The 26,702-nt window shown below is 41.9% G+C and overlaps 1 protein-coding gene and 2 long non-coding RNA genes across 10 annotated transcripts in view; 1 reads left to right on the forward strand and 2 right to left on the reverse strand.

The window, feature by feature from the left end:
- Positions 1 to 441: 441 nt before the first annotated feature.
- LOC106021629 lies at positions 442 to 7,467 on the reverse strand. Of its 2 annotated transcripts, XR_001196848.3 has the most exons (5): positions 7,005 to 7,467; positions 5,919 to 6,092; positions 4,336 to 4,402; positions 2,416 to 2,489; positions 442 to 1,146 (listed from the first exon to the last, which is right to left on the reverse strand). It is a non-coding gene; the product is annotated as an uncharacterized LOC106021629 (long non-coding RNA). The 2 variants fall into 2 exon arrangements; XR_005877843.1 differs by having other exon boundaries at positions 442 to 2,489.
- Positions 7,468 to 8,402: 935 nt separating this feature from the next.
- Positions 8,403 to 21,589, forward strand: LOC121140894. Of its 2 annotated transcripts, none has more exons than XR_005877844.1 (4): positions 8,403 to 8,837; positions 13,750 to 13,840; positions 19,907 to 20,044; positions 20,173 to 21,589. It is a non-coding gene; the product is annotated as an uncharacterized LOC121140894 (long non-coding RNA). The 2 variants fall into 2 exon arrangements; XR_005877845.1 differs by having other exon boundaries at positions 19,910 to 20,044.
- The window catches only part of Lin54 (lin-54 DREAM MuvB core complex component), a 63,568-nt gene continuing 53,008 nt past the window's right edge, over positions 16,143 to 26,702 (reverse strand). For all 6 annotated transcript variants that reach the window (XM_040747505.1, XM_040747503.1, XM_040747504.1 and 3 more), the window contains exons 9-13: positions 26,202 to 26,273; positions 24,579 to 24,681; positions 24,293 to 24,430; positions 20,553 to 20,755; positions 16,143 to 18,810 (exon numbers count right to left, since the gene is read on the reverse strand). In XM_040747505.1, the coding sequence (XP_040603439.1) occupies positions 18,609 to 18,810; positions 20,553 to 20,755; positions 24,293 to 24,430; positions 24,579 to 24,681; positions 26,202 to 26,273 (718 nt within the window). In that variant the 3' untranslated portion in view covers positions 16,143 to 18,608. The remainder of the gene's footprint in view (positions 18,811 to 20,552; positions 20,756 to 24,292; positions 24,431 to 24,578; positions 24,682 to 26,201; positions 26,274 to 26,702) is intronic.

The raw sequence follows: 26,702 nt of genomic DNA on the forward strand, positions 1-26,702 counted from the left end.
TGAGTTTTGGAGATATAGCCTCAGTAGGGTAACCAGATTATCCTGCTTCTTCTCAGTGGCTGGGCTGCCAACTCCAGAAAAGCCTGAGAAAGTAAAGATGTGCAGATTTGCTCTGGATATGCTGCCTGACAAAGGAAGGTCTTCTACCAGCAAAGGCAGGGCAGTTTAACCCTTGGACACAGCAGACTCTACCAGCAACATTCTCCTACAAAGGCCAGGGGCATTGGCCCCCAAACCTTAGGAGTGATGGTAACAACATCTGGGCACCTTTCAAAGCCAATGTTGCCCTGACCACAGGCCATGAAGGAGTTAGGACTCCTAGCTAAGGAAACTAAAAGGGGAGTCCTAATTCTGAGTTTTGAGTTCTCCACTCCCCTTCTTGGGCCACCAAACGCTATGGTTTGGAGTAGCAGGTAGTAAAAGAACTTACCCAAGTCAGAATAGTAGAAAATGATGTTTATTAAGTATACTAAAAAAAAATGAATCAGTCAGACAGCAGTAGAATTGGATCTGTGAAGACAAACTACCCAGTTTTATTGGGCAGCCACCCTAGTTGGCATGGTTCCTGAAATGTAACGAGGACACTTCTCAACAGGTTATGTCTGGGCTAGCCCTCGACCAGGTAGCAACAGACATTAGTTCATTTTCACTGGCAACAGTCACATTACAGCACAGCTCCCTTTTGCTTTTTTCCCAAAATACAGATGATTTCAAATTCACAAAAGTTGGGGGAGAGAAATGACACGGTACGTGTGAGAGCATGTTGCTCACAGCACCCACCTCAGGCAGCTCACAACTGCGCAACATACCATCAGAAATAAACTTTTACAAAAGAAAATGAAAGATTTTAATTGCTTTCTCATTTTAGAAGAGGGTAAAGTTTTGTACAAAACTGTCAGAAGGTGCTGAATGAATTTGTTCCATAATCACTTGTACCATGTTTCCATTTCAATAAAACAGCAGCATTCTAATGTTTCAGCTTTACTATGTTGATTTTTCTTATTGTGTATGTGTAGTTTGAAGACACTTTCAGGAGTCCGCTCTCATCTTCCACTCATGGGCCCCAGGAATTTTAGCTCAGGTCCTCAGGCTTGTGTGAGGAGCACTTTCCTTAGCAGGAAAGAGAGACACCAGTCTGAGCAAGCCCTGCAGGATGAATGATAAGTGTTTACTTGCACTGACATGCTCTTGGGGAAGCATCTCCAAGAGACTGGTTTGCAGCATTTATAGGCTGTTTGGTATAGGTCTTCTTACTTTTCCATCACTGGTAGAAACAAAGGTTTCACAGATTATGGTTTTGCTTCCTAAGTGATTCTAGTGTTCTCTCTCACTAACTCCAGTGTGCCCCCTCCCCTTTTGATTGTATAGTTTTACAGACCAGGCTGGTCTTGAACTCACAGAGATCGGCTTGCCTCTCCTCCCAAGTGTTGGGATTAAAGGTGTGAGTCACCATCACCCAGCTCCCAATGTGCCCTCTTTTGTAAGGCATAATTTTCTTACATATTCACTGATCGTGAGAAGAACCTAGAGTTTTATGCTTTGTAGGTGAGAAGAAACGAATCAGGATGGCATACTAAGGATGCAGGCAAACAGGAGTGCTATCAGGAAAGGGTGTTAGTTCCTGTCTCCCCTTTGAACTGTCAGGTCATACCTGCTTATTCCTGACTTGTTTACACAGAATGGCATTCTTCATTAAGAAAGTTAGTGTCCCCCTTCAGCAGTCAGGTCTAGCTCCCTCCCTCTAGGCCCATTTGTAAAACACCAGTCCATTTGGTCTGGCATGGTCATTAGCAAAAACTAATGCTAAGAGGTTGAAGAGGCTAGAGCTCTACACCCATACCCATTCCAGCAATGGTTCCTAATCCAATTACCAGAGGTGAGGTCTTATTGGAGGAGTTACACATAAGCTTTCTCCCACATATAAAGATGCCCAGGTATGGATTGTTAGTATTCAGGCATCTGTACTGGCCTATCCTTGGGGTCCTGACAGAATATGCCCTCAGCTACAGCCACTAAGAGCACCACCTGTGCATATTCACTGTGCTCCCTTTTAAAAGAGCTCTGCCTACCTCCCATCCTCCTATCTCTTAACTCCTTCCCCCATTTAAAAAAAAAACCCTCTCCATGGGGTGTTCCTCTCCCACCCCACTTCTTAAGTTACAATATGGATGACACCAGGGCAGAACAGTTACTAGCCCTTACACAGCCAAAGGTTTGGCTACACTGATACTAGCAATGTCCTACCTACTGCTTGTGTCCCCTCAAGGTTTTTCTATGCATAAGAGGGGATCTAGGGAAAAACCAACCCTGCAATCATTGAAATCCCAGGTACCTGAAAGGCTGAAGCATCATTGGAACTGAAGACAGCCTAGGAACTTAGAAGTTCCTGACTAATAACTTAAAAAAATCCCTTACCTTATATAAATCTTCAAATTACTGAATGAACTTTCAAATGGCACACTCAAGTAAAACATCCTTTTACTTCTTTCCTACAAAAAAATAGACAAACACAGAAATTACACAAAGTCATGGTTTTGCAAAAAAAATCCTCACATACATCATTAATCACAAGTTGTGCTGTGAACAGCAGGAGAAAACTAATCACTACCATGTGTTTGCTTTATTCTTAAACTCTACTGGAGGTATGTTTTGTTCTGTTGCCTGGCCCTTTAAAATGTAAATAAGCACCAATTCTCTAATGTCTTTCTGTGAGTTTGAGGCCACAGAGCAAGTTCCAGGACACCTCCAAAGCAAAAAACAAAATGACAAAAATAAATTATCTGAAATGGAAATATGTAATAAAACCACTTATTCTGTACTTTAAGTGTTACATATTTACTCATTAATCATCTTACATTATATGTAAGAATGGTCTGCCTGTACACATGCTGGTCTGAGGCCCCCTAGTAACTTCACCTTGCCATCTATTCCATCAGTTCTGTCCCTTTAAAGAACGCGATTAATAGTGTTCTATAGAACAGGGAGTTCCTTCATGAGTCCATCTTGTTCATGAAGAGAATCCAGTGCCCAGGAAGGCTCAAATAAGCAGCAAGGAAGGACAAGTACCACACTGTACATACATCAAGCTTTGAGGGAAATGTCAACACATCAGTAATGTTAAATATTTGTATAACTGAGCCATAGTCCCACCCCAAAATACACTAAGCATGAAGATAGCTAATTTTGTATTAGTCTAGTTCCTACCAGCTACCCCCAAAATTAGGAGGAAATGGGGGATGGACCAACAAGGAACTTTTCACGCCACCCTAGTCTACATATTGAGTTCTGGGACAGTCACAGCAAGAGAGAAGAGAAGGGTGTGGGATGGGGGACCGGGCTGACTCAGTTGAGACATAGATGCCAAGCAGTCACATGGCCCACAACCTCTAACTACAGTTCCAGGGGGAATCTAATGGGCCTTTTTGGCCTCAGGTATCACACATGAATTTGGTTCACAAGGAAAAATAGGGTTTTTTTGTTTTTAAAAAGAAAGGATTCAATTACTTACTCTTATATTCATTTACCAGATTCAAATACTACATCCAAATGCTTAAATATCAAATAAATGGAAACTTTTATGATCTTAAATAAGATACTGCCCTGACCTTTTACAGCCTCTGTAACAATCAGATACAGCAGACTTCCTAAACCACGTTTTAAAAGACATTCTTCTACGTTGGCCTTTTCCTCAGGGAACACCAGCAGCTACAGCCATAAAGAGGTTCGTGTGAAGTTAGCACGTGAGTCTGGAAGCTGACGCACTCTTCTCAAGTCAGGACAATCAATAAGCCTATGATACCTAGCTATATCCCTGAGTCCCTGACGCAGAGAGAAAGTAACCTTTTCTCACTTTGAAACACTGACTTTATTTTAATAAGAGGCTCAATTCATACATCCAGAAAGGAAAATGTAAAAGTTTAGAGGATTAGGACAATCTAAGCCTAGAACAAAGAAAAGCAGCAGGAAAGCTTGTGACTATCGAGTTACAGCAGGACACATGGGGCGTGCTAAGAGAACTAGCCAGGAATCCGACCACAGAGCAGATATGCAACAGGCACAGCACAGCAGTAACCCTCCAACCAAGCCAGCATAGAGCCACTGTGAGAAGTCGTGCAAACATAAAGACCCATGTTGGATACCTGAGACTAAGGTCACAGAAGAAATTAAGTTCTCTTAACCTCCATACACCAGCACGTACACAAATAAAAAATTTTGTCACTCTTCCAAAAATTTGTAAGATTTCATCATGCCTTTAGAATTCTAGTTTTACTTGCATAATCTATTTTAGGTCAGTTGCATCTCCAAGAATATTTAACACACAAAACAGGACTATACCTTTCCTGTGTATTTCACGTCATCTTCCAAAGCCACATCTCTTCCAAACTCACCAAGAACATGATGCCTGAAAAAGAGATTTCCTTTTTAATTCACCAAACAAAGGACATTGCCTGTTGCAACAGTGCACTTAGCAGAGCTTACATATCCTCATTAATTCCTCAGTAATCACAGCGGCTCATGATGTGAACAGCAGTGAAAGGTTTAATCATCGGATATGAAGCTACTAGAGGAAAAGGGAGAGACCAAACCCACATGATGAAGATCTGCAAGTAATCGGAGTATCTGGGGCAGACACCTCTGGGTCTATGACATGGAAACGTTTTGCAGCTCCCCACTTGTAATTAATAATCACAGGGATGTCGTCAAAATCCAGATGAGAGATCAGGAACATTCAGCAGTGAGTCAGACCTGTTCTAGGAGATCCACAGCAGCAGTTCCCAGTTAAGCCCTGCAGGTGCTAACCTGGCCTTCTGCTCAGCTGAATCCCCCTCCTTCATTTAGTATCCTATCGTACTTCTGAAACCCTCTAGCCTAGGTGGTTTGAATGAGATGGCCCCACAGGCCTATTTGTATGTTTTATCCTCAGCTGAACTGAGTCTTTAATCCCAGCACTGGGGAGGCAGAAGCAGGTGGATCTCTGTGAGTTTCAGGCCATCCTGGTCAACAAGAGCGAGTTCCAGGACAGCCTCCAAAGCCACAGAGAAACCCTGTCTCGAAAAACCAAAAAGATGTCACAGCACCCGCCAGCACATCATGCCCTCCATACTTGTAACAAAGGTATTTATGTACTAATCGTTTCTCAAAATTTCAATTGTAACCTGTACACAAAAGCCTTTCTAGTTTATAGCTCTCATCTCTGTACTACCTGCATGATCAATGCCCAGAGGCCAGGTGCTAGATCCCCTGGAACTGAAGTTACAGGCGACTGCAAACTGCTATATAGATGCTGGAAACAAACCCTTTGCAAGACCAGCAACATAACTAATTATGTAGCCCAGACTAGCTTCCACACGTTCTCAAGTCCACTCCAGCCTCATCACTCTCCATAAATCCTCGGACAAATGCTTCATCTTCCTGAAATGAGGATTTTTGTTATTACTACGGCTTTAAAAATTGCTCTACTGTCTTGTGGGGAGGGCACACATGTCCCGTGATTCAAATGTTGAATCAGTTCTGTTGTGGAATAACCGTTGTACACTGAATGTATAATTCCAACTGGTTTAATAAGAAGCAGAACAGCCAATAGCTAGGAAGGATTTTTAGGACAGAGAATGCTGGGAAGAAGGGTGGAGTCTCCAGGCGACATGAGACAGAAACTAGTTAGGGAGAAGCCTAACTAGTTTTCACAGCTAGTCTGTGTGACTACTTGTGAGCTGGGCTGAGCAGTTGTCCCTCCCTCCTTTACGTGGATGGGGTGAGACTGATCGTGACATGAGGCCTTCTCACCAGAGCCATCCCACTAGTCCTCGTTCAATGAGCACAGCTTGTTAGCTCACTATGCTACAAACTGATCCCAAAATTTTATGCAATGCCAGATGGTCAAATGCCCTCCCCACAGGCTATGTTAAGACTTCCCTTACCTGAAACATACATTACAGCACGTGCCAAGAAAAGAAATTCATCTTTGGGTGTTTGTGAGACAGGCTGGCCGGGAACTTGGATTCACCTGCCTCAAGTTGCTTCTCATAGGTTTCTTTCTTACAAGCTTCTTTGGGGAGAGGGTGCAGGTGCACTACAAAGCTACCCCTTCACACCTATAAACATGTGACAAAAATGGAAATTTTACTCTCGCTTGGTAGCAAATGGGGGGGGGGGGGCAGGAACCTGAGAAGAAAACAAGGTTACACTTTGGCAGCAACATGAAGGGTAAACTCAACAATTTACAGGAAAAGCCAGCCACAAGAATCCTATGTACCATCTATCTGGAATATACAGAGCATGTAATCCATATGGACAGAATTGCTTCTAAGGACAAAGTGAACAAGAATGGAGATCCTTTGGGCTAGAGTACTAGAGTACTTTTTAGTGTTCATGAAGCCCTGGATTCAATCTCCAGAACCAACCACATTAACTGTGCTTAGTCAAAGCACTCCACTGGGGGCGCGCAGTCGGTCCTAAGCGACAGAACAAGTAGTTAGGGCTTACAGAAAAAAAAAAGGTGTCTCTATAGGGTGATGATAGCTTTGAATCGCAGTACTGCAATACTGAAACATGTCCTGAAAGCTGCTTCTGTGAGACTACACACTGTTAACTGGGAGGGGAATAACTCACTTAAAAAAGCAAAACCTGATGCAAGGCCCAGCATCTTAACCGGGCAAGCAAACGCTCACGCCATGCCTGCCCCAGCACCAGGTTCATGAGCTCTCTTTAAGCAATGAAACGTCACATGCTTCTACAGCTGGCCTACAACACGATTTAGAAAAGAGCTAATGAATACGCAAGGATCTCCTTGAGAACGACAATAAACTACGCCTTCAGCTGGCCGGCTTTTTCATTCCGGAAAGTGTAAAAGGTAACTTGTTTTGTTCTAAAACCTTCTCAATCCCGAAAGCTATCCACGATGGTCCACTCCCAACCCCGAAAAATATCCGCCCTCCTTTCTCTATGCTTCCGCTCTTGAGCAGCGGCCACCGCACTGGAGGCTGCGAGGGCCCAAGAGATCTTACCTCATCGAAGCAAATGGTTCGCTAATCTATGATAGCGTGGCACGCTCGGTCAAGCTCGTGTGGTATCGCATACATGGCGCCAGGCCACCTCCAAATGCATCCAGCCAGCTACAAAGGAATGCACGAGGCAAGGGCTGAAATCACTCTTCTGTCCCTGCGCGGTCCGCAACACTACTGTCCCTACCCGGGCCCTGGCGCCGATCTCCGATCGGTCATCCAGAGCGCGCGCCACCATCGCCAAGGCCAGGTCTCCTCTCTACTACCCATTACTATACTGGCCTAAAGGGCGATGGCGACGGATGGCACGCGAGCAGGTGCAGACGCCAGAAACAACACAGAGGGCGAACAAAAGAACTTCCGAGCGGCGACAGAGGCAAAGCTGCGGCCCACGGAGGCCCTTAAAGGCTCCGGGCCTCTCCGATTGGCTGTTGCGACAGGACGTGGCTTTCGATTGGCTAGGCACGTCGAGGGCGGCGCCTACGGAAGGATGGGTAGGAGGCCCCACAGTCAAAGTCCGCCCTTCCGGTCCTGTTGCCCAGTACGTGGGCGTCACCGCATTTGCCACGACGAGAGGTGTCGCGGGAGCTCCACGGGACAGGATGGCCGGAAGTTGCTCTGAGGAGGCCCACGGTCCCGGGGAGTCTCCGGGGAGCATCGCTACCGGTCCTCCAGCCGCATGAGCGAGCGCAGCCGCCGAACCACAGCGATGCTGCGGTACCGAAAGTCTCGCGTGGTGGGAGCTCGTGTAGCGTCGCCGGAAGTGCGCAACCGGAAGTGAGCGGGGAGCTATCTGTCCGGGTGCTCCTCGATGGTTTTCTGGCCTGACTGAGGTTACTCCGGAGACTTTCTATTGCCAATTTTTAATTTAACCTGAGTCAGTAGGCATCTGACGTGGTGGTGGACGCTAACCATCCCAGCCTTTCGGTGACCCTTTTGGATTTCTGGGTGGCGTCTCCCTATGTAGATCAGGCTGACCCGAGAACAAACGCGTAGCCCCAGCTGGCCTCAAACCTTCCCGCATCATCCTTCCCAGAGCGAAACTATGTCCGAAACGTGGACGCATTTTGTCTCACTACGATGTCAGAATTGGTTGGATAACAAATACTCATGCGATGCGAGTTTCATTGGGCGTGGTTTTCCAAGTGGATAACTGGAAGCTTGCCACCGGCCATAACGGCTGCTTTGACTTCAGTCTTCGTGTGTACCTGTGGATGTGGAGGTGCGTGTGAGCACAGGTGTGGCAGCTCCCTGCGGAGGCCAGGGGTTAATAGCCTCAGCTGTCACTCCCCAGGAGCAAGCTACCTTGGTTTTTTTTCTGAGTCTCAATGATGACCAACCAATTAGGCTAAGCGGCAGACAAGAAAGCCCTCAAGTTCCACTTTTCCTGCCTGCCAGCACTGGGATTGCACACACCACCACGTTTTTAATGTGTTCAGCTCATTGTCGCCGTGTTTATACTGTTCAGGATTCTCTTCCCACTGCAGGGGCGTCTTGCGGGTCACTGTAATCCCTCACAGACATACTCGGGCCCATCGTCTAGGATGATTCTAGATTTTGCCAAATGACAACAAACACGACTATCAAGTATCAAATTTTAGCTTTTTTTTTCTTAACATTTCCCTCTTGATTTTGCCCCCCCCAGCCCCCCAACATCTCGAGCTTCTCCAAGCTACTCAGGAGACGTGTGTGTTAGACCAGATCTGTGTGCTGCTTTGGGAAGTAGCTTTCTTGGCTTGTACTCAAGATAGCGCAAGTTAATTTGGCTCCGGACCCATAACTTTCCATCTCTACAATCTTGGAAATTCACTCAGCCTTGTGGCATCTCTAAGACAGGTGGGGCTGTTTTTCCCCCCTTTGGGACTTCAGTTTGATTGATTTTGATGTTTGTTGCTGTTATTGTTGACACAAGGTCTCTTGTATCTCAAGCTGGCCTTTTGTGTGTTCGTTTTTTCCAGACAGGGTTTCTCTGTGTAGCCCTCACTGTCCTGGAACTCTGTTCAAGGTTGGCCTTGAACTCACAGAGGTCCGCCTGTCTCCTGCCTCCCAAATGCTGGGATCAAAGGTGTGTACCACCACTAGCTGGCATTCTAAAAAACTGGATCCACGTTTCAGCCTCCTGAGTGTTGGAATTACATGTTTGTACCATTATTGGAGCATTTCTAATTACCCTGTATTTTCTTGACAAACTGCATATATTTCTTTCCTTTATGTGCCATAAACTATCTCCTGGCTTTTGTGTAAAATCAACACTAGCTTCAACTTACCAAGATCCAAAATAACCCAGGAGGTTATAAATTATGTTATCATATCCTCATACCCACTTTGGTTATTGTGGCAACCTACATTTTTAGGAACACATTAAATCACGAAAGTCTCTACAACAGATAGGTTATTTTTGTTCCTGCTCAGGTGACTGACAGGCCCATTCGGAGTAACATTAAAAAGGGTGGGGACAAGGAACACACAAGGCATGGTGGCACATGCTTTTTTTTTAGTCCCAGCACACAAGAGGTGGAGGCAGGTGGATCTTCAAATAAATGCAAGGCCAGCTTGGTCTACACAGTGAGTTCCAAGACATCCAGGGATATGTAGATAGACCATGAGTGCTGGTTAGTTTATGGCAACTTGACACAAGCTAGAATTAGAGAGGAGGGAGCCTCAACTGAGAAATGCCTCCAGAAGACCTGTCTGCAGGCAAGTCTGTAGGCCATCATCTTAATTTGTGATTGACATGAGGGGGCCCAGCCCATTGTGGGTGAGCTATCAATGCACTGGTGGTCCTGGTTTCTATAAAAAGCAGGCTGACCACGCCATGGAGAACAAGCCAGTAAGCATCCTCCATGGCCTCTGCATTAGTCCCTGCCTTCAGGTTCCTGCTTTGAGTTCCTGTCCTGACTTCTTCCAGTGATGGACCACCATGTGGAAGTGTAAGCCAAATAAACGCTTTCCTCCCAACTTTCTTAGTTCATGGTGTTTCCTCACAGCAGTGTGGATGGTCACTGGAGCCCTGCAATTTCAATTCATGGTTTTACTTGTTACTAATTGTGGCCTCCAAGCCTATGAATTTCTGACCAGCTACCAAACAGAAAGATTGTAGCGTGTTAATGACAGCTAAGAAGTGAGGAGTCAGCTGAATGATGGCTCAGTGACCCTGCAAAGGATAAGGCCTGGAGTTCAGGTCCCCAGAACTTACCTACCAACTGGGCAGAGTGGCAGCCACCTATAGTCCCAGCACAGAGAGGGCCAGGGAATCCCCAGGGCTAGTTGGCTAGCTACATTAGCAAACTCTGGGTTCATCAAGACTCTGATTCAGGAAGTGTAGAGCAACCAAGGAAGATAGCCTCTGTCAACTCTGGTTCTCCACACACAAGCAGTCACATATGCATGTGCACTCACCCACACGTGTGCAAATGAACATATGCACATGGCATGCCAAACACAACACATGACCGATGATCTGAGTTGGATCAAGAAAAAAAATGGCTCTTGGATATTATCTTCTGAGCAAGTACATGTGCCATGTAGCACACACACCAAATTTATAAACATACCATGAGCTTTGGCATATTTATCTTTTATAAATTGGAATGGGCATCTGTGATGGAGAAATGTGTGCCACCAATCACTCTGTAAAGTTGCTAATGGATCTGGAAATCAGTATCCTAAATATCAGAACTAAAACTAGTTTGCTATCCCTTGAAAGGGGCATATGCCACACACCTGTAATCCCAGCACTCGGGAGGCAGAGGCAGGTGGATCTCTGAGTTCAAGGCCAGCCTGGTCTATAGAGCGAGTTCCAGCACTGCCTCCAAAACAATACCGAGAAACCCTGTCTCAAAAAACAAACAAAAAAAAAGAATTACAAGTTTTTGACACGAAAACACTAGTTTTCTTTCTTGAACTACAGATGTTCAAGTTTGGTAATACCAAGTAATTTGGGTATTTGCTAAGTCAGTAGCAATGTTAGTGTTCTCAGCAGACTGGTTTAAGATTTTTCACAGTACCCCCTCAACTGTTAAAGTTCGCTTTTCTTTTAAATAGTTAAGAATTTTAATTATGCCAGGTGGTGGTGATACACACCTTTGATCCCAGCACTTGGGAGGCAGAGGCAGGAGCATCTCAGTGAGTTCAAGGCCAGCCTGGTCCACAGAGAGAGTTCCAGGACATCCAGGGCTACACAGAGAAACCTGTCTGGAAAAACCAAACTCAACGACAAAAGTTACCAACCACAAATTACGAAAGCAAAACTAATCATGGAAGGATGAAAATAGGCTGTGCCAATGTAATGGGTCAGGCCACACTGGATTTGTAACTGTCAACATGTTTTGTCATGACCATACTTATTCTGCATTTGAACCAGCAATGTACAAAGTTTCCACTATTCAATTTCCATTAGTTAGTTAGCCTGTATTCTGGCTTAAGTATTTATTGGGTGTGCAGTGACCAATGAGATTTCTTTTTTGATTTCTTTTTTAAACAGAAGTATAATGTTAGTTTAATATGTAGCCTAACACAAATCCCATAGTGATTATATCACAAATGATTCAGAATTGTATAGTTTCAAAAAAGTAAACAATGAAAAGCAAAATACTACCCAAAATAAAGCTCATAATCTAGTCATATTTTTGCTTGTCTGTTTGGATCAGGGTCTCTCTATGTAGCTCTAGCTGTCCTTTCTCTATGTAGACCAGGCTGACCTTGAAGGCACAGAGATCCACCCATCTCTGCCTCCCAACGGCTAGGATTAAAGATAAATGGCTCAGACATATTCTTTTTGTTTTGTTTTGTTTTGTTTTTCGAGACAGGGTTTCTCTGTAGCTTTGGACGCTGTCCTGGAACTCACCCTGTAGACCAGGTTGGTCTCGAACTCACAGAGATCCATGAGCCTCTGCATCCCGAAGGCTGAGATCAAAGGTGCCACCACTGCCAGGTCAAGATTCTTATTCTTTTTAATTCTCTTTTATTTTGAAATGGCGACTCATGTGGCCCAGGCTAACCTTGAACTCATGATCTTCCTATCTCCACATTCCAAATTCTGAGATTATAGGTGTCAGCTGCAGTGATGGCACTACCCCCCCATTCCTCCCCTCTTTTAAGTCTTGGTGTGCATGCAGCCCTGGCTGTCACAGAAATATCTATGTAAACGAGGTAGCCCAAAGTTCATGGCCATCAACATGTGTTCCGCCTTGCAAGTGCTGGGATTATGGGCTGGGCCCTACAGCAATCTGTCGTGTGCATTCATTTTTATTTCCTAATGGTTAATGATGCTGACAGCTTTCCTCCTGTGTCTAACATCCAGCACTTTGGGTGCAATATCTGCTCAATCTTTCAGTCACATTTTACAAGGCTGTTTTCTTATTGAACATTATATATTCTAGATATACATGAAATTTCATGTGTTTTATAATCTTTAAAATTTTGGCTTTCTATTTTCATGAAAATGTCATTTGAAAGGGTATAAAATTTTTGTGAGGCCTAGGGATGTAGTGGAGTTTGTGCAGTGCTTGCTGAGTGCACAGAGCCCTAGGTCTGATCCCCAAAATCAAGTAAAGGCACTTGCTGCCAAGGTTGATGACCTGAGCTCAATCCCTGAGACACACAGAGTAGAAGGACAGAACCAAGTCCTGTGACCTCCATACAGCTACACATAATGATTTTTATGTGAAAAAATGGCCATAGTGATACACACCTCGAATCTTAGCACTTGGGAGGTGGGGGCAAGAGAATAAGAAATTCAAGGCAGCAGTTGGTGAGATGACTCAAGGGCATTTGCCCTCAAGCTGACAACCTGAGTTCAATCCCTGGAGCCCACACTGTGGAAGGAGAAGGCCAGCTTCCCCCACATTGTCTTCTGACCTCTACATGTTCACATACACACTCAAGTTCACAGTCACGCTCATCCACATAGTGTGCTCCAAGCCAGCACCGCCAACATTAGATTCTGTCTCAAAAAAACAAAACAAAACTCTAACATTTTCAAACTAAGAAATCCTTTCTCATTTCAGGGTACCAGGGATTTTTCTTATTATTTATTCTTCAGGTTTTGCATTTAAGCTACTGTGCTTCATTTGCTTTTGTCAGTTGGACACAGCTGGAGTCATCTGGGAAGGGAGAGCCTCAAATGAGAGCACATCCATCAGATTGGCCTGTAGACAAGTATCTGGGGGCATTTTCTTGGTTGACGATTGGTGTGGGAGGGCCCAGCCTACTCTGGGTGGAATGATCCTAGACAGGTAGTCCTGCAGATCTAAGAAGGGTGGCTGACCCACAAGTGTGGGGAGTAAGCCAGCTTTCCTCCTTGCCCTGTTTCACTTCCCGCTTCGTGGAGACTGCTGTTGCCTAGAGATGCAAGTTGAAATAAAGCCCTTCCTCCCCAAGTTGCTTTTGGTAGGTGTTTTATGGCAATAAAGGCAAACTCACACAGTTACAATCCACTTTTGGGTAACTTAGATGTGAATAGTGGGTTGATATGGGTGTTTTAAAGAGCATATATCCTAGTACTAATCATTTTAGACTGCTTTCCACATGGAACTTACTGTGCTCTCAAACACTGGCATAAACATGGCCACTATGTTCTACCATTTCCTAGTGTGTCCTTCCACCAAAGCCAGCCATAAGCACTGCAGCTGTATATCACCAAAGCCAGCCCTAACTGCTGCAGCTGTATATCAGTTTTGAAATCAGGTATGAGTCCTCCTACTGCCTCTTTATACATCTGGTTTTTTTTTTTCTTTCCATCTACTAGCTGAATCCCGCAAGGAGTTTGATCAGAGTATCACTCAATCTATAGACAAATTTGAGGAGAACTGGCGTAACACTAAATTTTATAATATAAGGTATGGCATATCTTTTCTTTAAAAAAATCAATGTTTTCTAATTGTTAGCATATAGACTGTATTGAACAAACATACATAGTTCATATTTTTGTGTTATTATAAATGGTAATTTAAAAACTTTTTTTCTTCCTCTCTCTCTCCTTCCTTTCTTTCTTTCTTTCTTTCTTTCTTTCTTTCTTTCTTTCTTTCTTTCTTGTTTCAAGACAGAGTTTCTCTGTGTAGCTCTGGTTGTCCTAGAACTCAATCTGTAAGTCAGGCTGGTCTGGAACTCACAGAAATCCACCTGCTTCTGCCTCCCAAGTGCTGAGATTAAAAGTGTACACCACTATCACCTGGCTAAAACTTCCACATCTAAATGCTTACTTCTAGTATGTAGAAGTACAATTGTCTCTTGCATACTTGCCAAACTCAGCAATAGCTTTCATTAAATTCTTTTATATTTTTCCTGTGCAGGCAAACACAAACTCTAACCACAGGCTTTTTACTCATTTCCAGTCTGTGGGCCTGTTTCTCCCACTGCCTTATTAATAAATAAGTAATGAATAGTAATGCCTTGTTTCCAGTCGCACAGAGAAAACACCTTGACTTCACCATGACTGTGGCATTCTGTCAGCGGTCTTTATCTAGTTATTCTTAGTTTGCTTAAGAGGTGTTTCTATTATAAATGGGTGCTGAATTTTCTTTTTCCTGCATTTATGTCCAAAATTTTATGAAATATAATTCATATGCCATAACACTCTTTTTTGTTTGTTTTTCAAGACAGGGTTTCTCTTTCAAGACAGGACAGCTTTGGAGGCTATCTTGAAACTTGCTCTGTAGACCAGGTTGGCCTGGAACTCACAGAGATCCACTTGCCTCTGCCTCTGAAGTGCTGGGATTAAAGGCGTGCGCCAACACTGCCTGGCAGAATCCTTCTATATTCGCCATCACTTCCTGCAACTTATAGAATACTATGGTCATTTTTATATATAGTAATCCAGTGAGTTGCATTGATTAAAAAATATTGGCTCACCCTTTTATTCCTGGTATGTTTTCTTTTTATGTACTGTCAGTTTTTATTTGCTTATTACAGAATTACAAAAGTCAAAATGATTTTATAATAATACCTTGAATACTTAAATACTTAACAGTTAACAATGCCTTAAATGCTGCCACAAAAATTTATCATTTAAGTAATATTTGATCTTTTTAAAAAGCCTTGGCCAGCATGGTGGTACACATTTTTAATCCTCAAAATTGCAGGGGCAGAAGCAGGCAGAGGTCTACATAGTTGAGCTGTCTGCAGGTGAGCAAGGTGTACACAGTGAGACCATGTCTCAAAAAAGAAAATCACATGGCTAGATCTTGGAGCCTACCTCAGATGGTAGAATGCTTGTTTAGCATGTGGACCACCCTGTATTCAATCAAGACTCTAAAAACCACTTGAAAAACAAAGCCACACACAGCTAGGGGCCGAGAGCTCATTCAGTGGCTAGGAGCTCATATATACACAATTAAAAATAAACCTTTGCAAACAAACAAACAAGCAACCCACACAACACACTGAGTGTGAGGAGGACCAGGGGTTCAGCATAATAACCCGTACTTACAGGAGCCTGCCTGAGCTACACAAGACAATGCCTCAAAAATACCAAACCAACCAAACAAAAGCCAGGTGAGCGACTTACATCTGTAATTCCTCCCAGCACCCTGGAAAGCTGAGGCAGGAGGACAATCATGAATTTGAGGCCAGCCTAGGTTAAAGAAGGAGAGAATGTCAAAAAAATAAAGGAGGGAGGATGGGAGAGAGGAAACCCAAAACCAAATAAACACAAAAAACCCTTACATCTGATCTACAGATAAAGTATTAAAGAAACTATAAGAACTAGGAGGTAAGCTTAAATAATTTATATAATAAATAGAAAATAAGCTTCACAACGGGGGGGGGGGGTGTAGTTCAGTAGCAGAACACTTGACCAACATGCATGAGGCCCTAAATTCAATCCCTGACAGAATCAAACTAATTAATAATAATAACAACAACAACAGGAAGGACTTCAATAGTAAAATCTCTCATTGGTTGGCTTTGGGGCTTTGAGTAGATAGATCCTCCAGAAACACTACATAAGGTGCTTAAGATTGGGCTATGGGTACAGTCCAGTGATACAGTGCTTGCTTGGCCTAACCAAGGCCCAGAATTCATCACCCACAATACAACAAACCAGAATACTTAACCAGGCAGAGCTGAAGAACCTAGGTAAGCTTCAATGATGTGACGAGTATTCCTTTTCTAATCAGCATTACAGAGCAAAAATAGAAAAACTTTCTGAAGCTATTTTTATTCACATTTTACATAAGATTGCAAAATGCCAATTATGAAGTATCAAAAGAATGGGGATGCTAAGCCAGCCCGTCTTCCTCCCTGGAGCAGTGCCCTGCTTACTTTAGTACACCAAGTGTCCATCTCAAATATAAGGTCTACAGGCTGCTTTCACTGCTTCAGAGCCACAAGAACTAATGAAGGCGGTCATGACAGCATCATGCATCTAAGAGAGTAGACAGCATTTCTGCCATAGAAGTGAAAAAGCAGACATATTCTCATTTCAATGCAATCCATGCTAATGAGCTGTGCAAAGATGAGAGCTTTCAAGTTTTTTCAGAAGTAACTTCAAACGTGCTTGAAAATCAGGTAACTAAAAAGTCTTGTTGCATGGTAAATGGATAAAACTGGTATTATTGAACTAAAGAAAAAATGCAAAACCTTTTTTTTCTTACAGAATAGTATAAATGTTTATTTTCTGTATGATTTATTCTTCTGCCCTGTTTTTACAATATAGAAAAGTGAACTTTTTGAATAGCTCTAGTAATATAATCTTTCTACTTTGGGATGTAAATAGGGCTTAAAAATTATGTACCGAACCCTCCCCAAATAATCTTTTAAAATTGATGAGTTAATGTGACTATTAACTTTGTTCAGCGATTTGATGCAAATGCCTAATACAAAAGGTTGTTTAGTGAGTACCAGATGGGGAGGGAGGGCTTGATACTTCAGAGAGCTTCTGAAAAATCAAAACTAGTAGCATTTGATTGCACCTTCAAATTTTTACAAGCAAAACATTCGTAAGCAATGCCATCATACATAATCTACAATTATAATCAAAAATTCACAAACATTTTGTGCACACTGTATATAAATACACATCACAATGGTGCAATTAGAATTAACACATAATATATACAAAATGAACAAAGTTTAGGTTTAGACCAAAAACTTATTGCAGTTTCCTGAAAAATAACTTGATGAATATTATTTTGTCCTTTTAGACTAATTTACATTTATACAAAGTTTACTTTGACACACTAGACTGAGGTGCTAAGAATGTCTGCACTATCTACATTTAAAGTTACTGCACTATAATTTATAAATCCACATTTTAAAAAGAGGATACTTTAATGAATAACGGAATCCTCTTTGCATTAATTTCTATTGCCTATATCTTTCATGTTCATATGAACATATATACACACTTATTACATACAACTATAGAATCCTTGTTGGAGGGTAATAAGCATATGTTAATAGTTACTGAGGATTAGGTACCTTACAAAATGCCTCAATCCCAACATAGTTTTCCCTTGTTATAAGCTCAAGGGTTCTATTACAACAGGCTCCTACGAGCATACAGTTTTTAATTACTGAAAATGATTTAGGTTATTTGTGCAGTTATGAGAACACACATACTTCAACCTACCAAATCACTGGCTAAAACATTGCTGAGTTAAGCTGCCTTTCTAAGAAGATAGTTCATAACAGTTGTGAAAGCTGCTAGGAGCCCGTTCAGTAAATCAGTTCACACACATTGATTCAGACTTAGTTCCAAAAGTCTAGACACAGAGAACTGTGTGGGTAAAAACTCCAACATAATCTCACAGCTTTGTATCCTTGCTTCTCCATCCAAGTCAAATTTTGTACTTGATGCTTATGAGTCCTACATTATCTTGGCATAAAATGTTTACTTCAGTTCACACGATCTCTCATTTTAGTACTTATCCACAATGACTTTGACAATTATTGTAAAACATACCACCTCCTTCAAAGAAAATGAAGACATCCCAGAACATGTTAGCCATTCCTCATCACAGAGACCCATCTGTCCCTTCATATTTTGTTTTCTTTAAAGAAAATACAACTTGCATATCTGAAAAGTGTGATTGGGATTATTTCCCCTTCTGATTTCCCAAAGACAACAGATAGTATTCCAGAATCCACCCAAAAAAGCTGATTTTTCTTTAAAAGGATGGTGTTTTTCTAGAGAAAATGTTGTATGTTTCATTAAGAATCTGGGTATGTGGACATTCTACCTGTGAATGCTCTGGGTCTGGAGCCAAAGAATGGGTAGCTGCTTTGGCTTTTTCTACTGAACAAAGTCATACAACACCATACATTATAAATGATATTACAATAATTTATGAATGTACTTTGTCAATGGAATCAGAAGGACAGAACATCTAATTCTTAAGAAACCCAAGCAAATTAAAAAAATATGTAATACAATAAAGGAAAACTATTTAAAGAAAAAATTTGGAAGGGACATAGGCAGAATTAACTAAGATTTAAAATGTACTAATTTCTTCAATTAAAAATTCTTCTCATTCAATATTATAGTTTCAGGTCTCTGAAACAAGGGCTGAATTAAAATACAGTAATTGTTAAACTATCTTCTAGAAAATCAAGTGTCCTGGCACCTTAAGTTTTCTGTACAGTCCACGTGCAGCTTTTGTGAAGGAGTTAGCAGTGCATGGCACAAGGGTCACTTTTTGCTTTCCCTGCAGAGTTGATGACGCTCATCAGACACCGTCCAAACTCCTCAAGTATCATCCGCTCTGCCGCTGCCTTTGACTTCCCCTTCTTGTCTGCCTGCTCTGCTTGGGCAAGGAGGCAGTTACACGTGGCTTCAGCTACTTCCTTAGTTACAAACGTAAATGGCAATCTGAAATATGTTTGAGAGAGAAACACAGGTAATCATGGAGTTGACCTGAGATTCTACTGGTACCTTCGTGCTGCACCAGTGTAAGAAACGTCAGTTTGAGTCACACACAGCCTCACGAGCTCTAAGACACAAGTTTGGTCTCAGTAAGCACATCTAAAAATATTTATCAGGAAATACATTTAACATAAAACACATGATTTACTTCCCAGACAATATTATCTGACTCAATAAAATCTGTAATTCTAGACCTATACTGTGTGTTCTTTTACACAAATCTCCCCAGTGTGCAAAATGCACTATGAGTGCTGTCCTGGTTTGATGGTCTCTTTCCTGACACACAGAGGAATTCCATGAACACTACTGGCAACCAAAAGAACTACTGAAAACAAAGTTCTACCACACTCCCTCATATGAGTTGTTAAAAAGAACAAACAAAAGCCTGAGTGTGTGGCACACACCTTAAATCCCAGCACTCGGAAGGCAGAGGCAGGCAGATTTCTTTGAGTTTAAGGCCAGCCTGGTCTAGTGAGTTCCAAGACTGTCATGGCTATGTAGAGACCTTGTCTCAAAAAACAAACAAACAAACAAAAACCAAAAACCAAACAACAATAACAAAAACCCTCCAAATCCCCACCTTATTCCACCACAACAAATAACAAAGGAAACATGTTCTAGGAAGGTCCTACAGTGTAGCTAAGTAGTTTCAAAGCCTGAGAGAGATTAACTCAGGCAACTAACAATTTAAGGACTAAGAACACCCTGTAAGTCAGTGGTTCTCAATCTTCCTAATGCTATGACCCTTTAACATAGTTCCTCATGCTGTGGTGACCCCCAACCATAACATTATTTTTGTTACTACTTGGCAACTATAATTTTGCTTCTGTTATGAATTAATTGTAATGTAGATATCTGATATCCAGGATTACGTGACCCCTGTGAAAAAAGTCATTCAACACTCAAAGGAGGCACTACATACTTGTTGAGAACCGCTGTAATAGATCATTTGCAAGGTTTAGTCTGTTAATAATTTCTCAAATTAATCTATAATATACTGTCTAATATAAATAAATCCAAGTCCAAATTACTGTGTTAACAGCAGACCTTGAAAAATACTGGCAAATGCTTCGTGCAGTTCCCAGAGAACTGAGACATGTGACGGAGAGTGCTTTTCCAGACTAAGAAGTAACTCAGAAAACACCGGCTACCTACTTTTGTAGGCATATATTCCTTTCAGGTAATTATGCTATGTATTTATATATAATACCTTTATATATTTTATATGTAATTCTTTAGATATAACACCTTTGTTTATTTTTATCTAATTAATTAATCTGGTTTTATTTACTGATTTGTTTTTTCAAGACAGGGTTTCTCTGTGGAGCCCACCAACAGGACCAGTCATAGCCAAGAGCACTAAGGAGATGAGGGGCACCACTGAAAGCACAGTAAACCCAGGTTTTCTCAAGAGTTTCTCACAGTAACACTTACCCAAGCTAACAGACAGAAATCCCATTAATAGCCACAGCAAACTAAAGGACTTCTGTGTGTTATAGAACAGCACAGAATCTGACAGTGGTTTTTCTTCAACTCACTTAAAAGGTAAGTAAGGTGGAGGGAAAATGGAAAATTCAGGTTGGCAACAGCAGAGAGTCTGGATTTAACCTTGTCTCCCTAAAAAGAAGCCTTACTAAAAATGAACGTCTGAGGCGCAGACAAAAAGGGTTTGCAAAGAATTGACTCACTTTCCTCCTCCACTGTTGAGAGCTGGGGCTGGCCTTGTCAGCAAGTCTGAGATCTGAGAGGACAGCTTGGTCTTGGCTGCTGTCTGCTGCTGGACCCGCACTTCAGCTGCGTCTGCTAAGTGCATTAAGGTCTTCCGCTCTGGGCTTTCTTCAAAATTCTTACAGCCAATGCATTTGCAGATGGAGGAACACATTATTTTTGCCTGAAAGATTTACAAAAGGGAAGTTTCCAAATCAAAAACAGAAAATATGACTGTAAGTAGGTTCCACAACAGAAAAGTAATAGCATTATCTTGTCATCCAAGGTAAGCGTGAACGGAAGCACACTCTGCAGGTCCAGAGGCTGTGCCTGTGGGTGGAGTGAGGAGTACTTGAGGACAGTGCTTTACCAGGCCTTTCAGCTCCCAGTCTGACTTCAGAGTCTCACCCACAGAGAACTAACCTTCAGTTCAGAACGGATATAAATAAAACATGAACATATTTTAAAAAGGTCACTAAGAACCCAACCCCAATCAAATCACCATTAACACAGACAAACTCACAATTTCACACTAAAGGGATTTCATGCCTGAGCTTGGTCAGATGAGGTAGAAAGACTGACTGTCAAGAATTTGAAGCCAGCTTAGGCTACAAGTGTGAGTCTTATCTCGGAAGGACAAAGGGAAAAGGGGATTTCAAGCATTGCTTTCTCCTCCTTCACTGAACCAGATTACCAAGTCCTTCAATAATCAAATCCATATGCCAGTATGTTCTCATATGTACAAATTGAAAGTATGTTTTCATGAAAACACAGACTGAAGCTAGGTATGATGGCCACATCTATAATCCCAGCACTTGGAAAACAGAAGTAGGAAGATTAGTGGTTCAAGGCCAGCCTATGCTGCATGAGCTTGTTTTACAAAATCACCTGATGGCTTTGGAGCGCCTCCTTTCCTTACGCTTCACAGCTCTCAGTCACCCAGCAGAGCTGGATCCCTGGCATGACTTGCCATGCTTTCTGGGTCATTCATTACCCTAATAAAAAGTGATGGGCTTTTGTTGTTGTTTCTGGGTCATTCATTACCCTAATAAAAAGGGATGGGCTTTTGTTGTTGTTGTTTTGGAGGAAGTAGTGTCCAAATACAACTTCTATGTCTCTGAACTAGAGTTCAAAGCATATGTATATTTTAAGTGACATGGTTTGATTGATTTTCCAGCCCTAACACTGCACACCTCAACAACAATGTGTTCTTTACAGCTTGCCTATATTTCCACCAACATGGGCACTATAACTTTTTACTATTTTCCCAAATATATTTTTTAATTATTTTTGAGACAGGGTCTCTCTTACATAGCTCTGGGTGTCCTGGGACTCACTATGTACATCAAGCTGTTCTTGAATCCACAGATCTACCTGCCTTTGCCTCCTGAGTATTAAGGTGTGCACCACCATGCTGGGTTTCCAATGTGATAAGGAAAGACGTAAAGGCAGCAACTAGTTGATAGAAAGTAATCACAGAGAGTCAGAGGGAGTCTGTAAGATGATAGAGAGACACACAGGAAGTGGTAGGGAGGGACTTTGAATGTGCCAGTCTTTTCTGGTTTGGTGGAGCACTAGGATTCTCTCTGAGACACCAGTGAAGAGGGAAGGTCAGTTAGTTAGTTGCTCCTCAACCTCTCTGAGCTAGAAGGTTTTCACCCCAGCCTCTGACTCCCGAGTCTTACTGAAAAATAGAACAATACAGATTTAGTTAAAAACTACATTTGGTGGCAGTGGCAGGAGGCAGATCCAGCAGGCCACTGCTTGAGAAATGAGTCAGTAACTTCGGTGCCCACAAGTACTGGTTGAAACAGAGCAGATTCAGGTGCAGCCACTGTGCAATGGGAAAACTGTGTTATCTACTTAGCTTTGCTAATTCACCCTCCCCAGAAGTCAAATCAGAGTTGTGGTTACACAAAAAGGGCAGAAGCATTTAAACAGTGTGTAGAGCCACACATAATCAAATAATAGGTGAGGATAGGCAAAATAAACTTGAATGTGTTATCCAGAGGTACGCCAACAGGATCAAAAGCCAATTCAACTGCCTGTTCAAGGTAGAACGAAAACCTCCAACTGTTAGAAAACATTGTCAATGCAACTGGTCAATTAACCACCACAATTCATGGCTTTTCATTCCTTTCCCTTTTGTAAATGCGTTTTACAATGACAAGTCAGTTGTTAGGCAGTAATATAGCATCTCCCACTTTCTAACCGTCCCACTATCTTTTCTACTTCTACTACCCTATAGACTGTTAATAGCTCAACCGAATGATCATTCACATATGTGTGAGGTCCTGGCTGCTCTGTGCCACACACAAACTGACTTAGTGCCCTTTGACTTAGCTTTTGACAGAGCAAAGCCTGTTTTCTCCTTTTCTGGAGATGCATTCCAATGCCTTTCATATCCAAACTCCAAGTTTCTATGACACTGGCTACAAACACAAGTCAAATGTTTTATGAGTTATTCCAACAAAAAGGCAAAAAGTATTCTAGCATTGGCTGAAAAACTGGCATTCTGGATTTCAAGAAGTCACATAATTTAAAAGTTTATATATTTTCCACTTCTATTGCTATGGAGCTAACACATTAGTTCCAACTTTAAGAGAAGCTGATCTTTTGATAAGTATGTACAAGCTGGGCTTGTAAACTCTGGGCAAGTGCTTGGCCTCTGAGCTGTATCCACCAGCACTCGATTTTTTATAAATAGTAAATTCACAAAGAAGACGGCACACAAAACCTTAATATGATTAGTTTCATATGGGAGAAGGTAATGGAAATGCAGGAGATAGTTTCCAAGAAGAGCACATCATTAGTAGTGTTCCTTTGCCTAGTGAAAGGAGAGGCTTTCTGTCAAAACTGGGGGTAGGGGAATTCCCCTCTGAAAATGACATTTCAAAGAGTGAAAATATAGAAGAGCTGAATATAGGAATGACTCAACCCAAAGGGTTAATATCGGGCACTGGCAGATTGTTACGTTTAAGCTTTGAAAATAAAAAATAATGCCAGGCAGTGGTGGCACACGCCTTTAGTCCCAGCTCTTGGGAGGCAGAGGCAGGCGATCTCTATGAGTGTGAGACCAGCCTGGTCTATAGAGCAAGTTCCAGGACAGGCTCCAAAGCTACAGAGAAACGCTGTCTCAAAAAACAAACAAGGAAAATAAGAAAATAAAAAAATAACAAGTTTAAGACCTTGTCTGAAGTAAGATGCAGATGATTTTGCACTCGATCAGTAACAAAACCAGCTAGCCCAGTGTCAAGGAAGCAGGGAGAAAGGATTCAGTGGGCTCACAGCAAGCACCAGTGACTCAACTGCAGCATCTCACGTGCTCCCTCCTGCAGAGCAGTCCTCCTCAAGTCTAAAGAGTCCATGGAGCTAGGTGGGAAGTGCTGTGCCTTCCCTAGAAGCTCTGCCCTAGTTGCTCTGTGGCTATGTTACTACTGTAAGTGAAAAATTAGAAGACTAGTGTTCTGATTTACATGCTTCCACGCAATTACTATTAAGTCATAGACTTGTAGCTCAGCTAATAAAAGCAAACAACCCCATGGGGAATGAGGAGCCCGAGAAACACTCTTCTCAAGCCCTGCTTGGAGGGTCCCTGGCTTGCCTCAAACAAGGATCCTGTACTAGCTGCATACTTTCAATTGTAACAGCACAGTGATTGTCAATTGTGAAGTGACGTTTTCAAAGGTGGCGAGATTATCTTCCCTTGCCAGCATCTTACCTCATAGCACTCACAGTAGTTCTTAAGACATCCTGACCGTTTGCAATTACACCCTTTGCTGTGCCTCCGGTCTGACTCCCCCTCCTTTCCTTTCCCGATCTTCGGCTTAAAGGCTTCTGGATTCCTATCAAGGCATGCCTTTTGGAACAAATCAGATACCAACTGAGGTTAGATCACAGATTCAACTTAAACACTTCAACGGTAAAAAATTAGTATTTATCTTTGTAAAGCAACTGAGTTCTTTAAACATAAGGAGATTTTTGTAAATTAAAAAAAAAAGAATCACCTTTATTGCTTTTTGTCTTTCATTTTCATGTTCCAAATTGTTGTAACAATTGGTACAATTACAGTTGTTGCAAAACTCACCATTTGCAAAGCAATCACAGTACCTGAAGATAAAAATCAGTAAAAGATTAAGTCAGTTTAAATAAAATAGCAATTACCTGATTATACACATATACCTTCTACACCGATAAATGTAGCACACTATAAATGTACACTATAAATCTAGTACATTTTATAAATGTGCTCAGAGCTCCTAAAACACAGAGTTAACAGCAGCACATACAGATAGTCAATCACACATGAGGGCTCAAAATCTGAGCCACCACCTCCTGGAATTACAAACTTAGTCAAACTAGGAGATGCCAACCCAGGAGCTTTGTGACTTGATGTGCCCTTAAGTGAGTTATTTCAAAATCCTGATGAGAGGGGACTGGTTTACTCTCACTACAGACTCCCAGACACTGAAACAGTGCTGCCTGGGATCCCAATCTCCAAGAGGACCAGTACTTTTCACTGAAATTCTTCATGTCAAATCTTTCAGTTTAATCCTAATGGGAAAATGAACTGTCCCATTAACTTGTTTTTTAAATTTACTTTATGTGTATGAGTGCATTGTCTGCATGCATGTGTGCCTGGTGCCCATGGATTTCAAAAGAGGGTGTGATCCTGTGATTGAAGTTACAGGTGATTGTGAGCAATGATTGGGTATTGGGAATTGAACCCTGTCCCTCAGCAAGAGCAACTAGTGCTCTTAACTACTGAGCCAGTGCTCCAGCCCTCTTTCAATGACTTTAAAACTACAAGTAGGCTGAGAGGTGGTGTCGAACGCCTTTAATATCAGCACTAGAGAGGCAGTGGCAGAAGAATATCTGTGAGTTCAAAGCCAACCTGGTCTACAGAGTGAGTTCCAGGAAAGGTTCCAAAGTTGCACAGAGAAACCGTGTACTGTAAAAGCAAAACCACCAGTATTTTCAGGCTTGGGGACCACATAAGGCCATAAATAAGAGCAAACGTGTTAATAATGAGACATAATCCTACATCTCAGGTTGCTGGGTCCCTAGTTTCTACTGGTATATGGAGGAAAATTATTTTCTTCTGTTTTTGCTTGTTGTCTTCACAGGCAGGGTCTGTATGGTGTAAGATGTCCCAAACTCACTATCATAGACAGTATAGGATATTCCTGAACTCCTGTTGGTCCTCCTGTCTCAATCTCTTCAGTGACAGGATCATAGGTATGGGCCACCACACCCAGATTATTTTCCTTAAGTCAATGGAAAGATAGTTTTTATGCTACAGCGTGTGCTCAACAATTCACATTCAGGTTTACTTAAATTGTTTAGACTTAATGTGTCTGTTAGGTATTTTGAATTATCTGTCTGTCTATCTATCTATCTATCTATCTATCTATCTATCTATCTATCTATCTATCATCTAGCTACCTACAGGGAGCCATGTAGCTCAGGCTGGCCTCCAACTCACCATGTAGCTCAGGCTAAGGATCCTTCTAAGTCCATTTTCAAGTGCTAGGATTATGTGGCTTGTACAACCATGCCCAACTAGTTTCATTTAATTTTAAGAACATTTCTAGGTGTATCAAATAAGCAAAGAATAATAAGCTACTCACAATTTCAAGCACAGCGACTTTGTACAATTGCAGGGTTTTCTGGGCCGACTAGCAGACTCTGATGGAATTATGCTATCCAGACACATACAAAAAATAATTTCAATTCATTAAAACTAGAAACAAGTTCAATCTATAAATTTCTCCTAAAGTAAAACTAATAGATGCATTCATTTCTAGCAAAATTTTACTAGATTGTTCCATTTACATTAAAAAAATATTATCAACACGTATTCTTCCCTCTAAAAGAACACAAGCTGAAAATAGCTTCAAAACTCCCAGGGTTTACTTATGGAAGGAAAGCAGGAAGGAGAGGTTGTGTGGAAGGACGGGGCAGCAGGGATGGACTGGAAGCCCTAACTAACTCCATACAGTTCACAAGCACAGCAGCAACTAACAACTAAATAATGACAAAAAGCCAAAGCTTAACACAGCAACAAATAACAGTTAACATCGTTTTAGTGTTTAGAATGAGTGGGCAAACATAGCAAAACTGGCAAAGAA

Source organism: Mesocricetus auratus, unplaced genomic scaffold, assembly GCF_017639785.1.
Source record: "Mesocricetus auratus isolate SY011 unplaced genomic scaffold, BCM_Maur_2.0 Super-Scaffold_100006, whole genome shotgun sequence".
Taxonomy (NCBI): domain Eukaryota; kingdom Metazoa; phylum Chordata; class Mammalia; order Rodentia; family Cricetidae; genus Mesocricetus; species Mesocricetus auratus.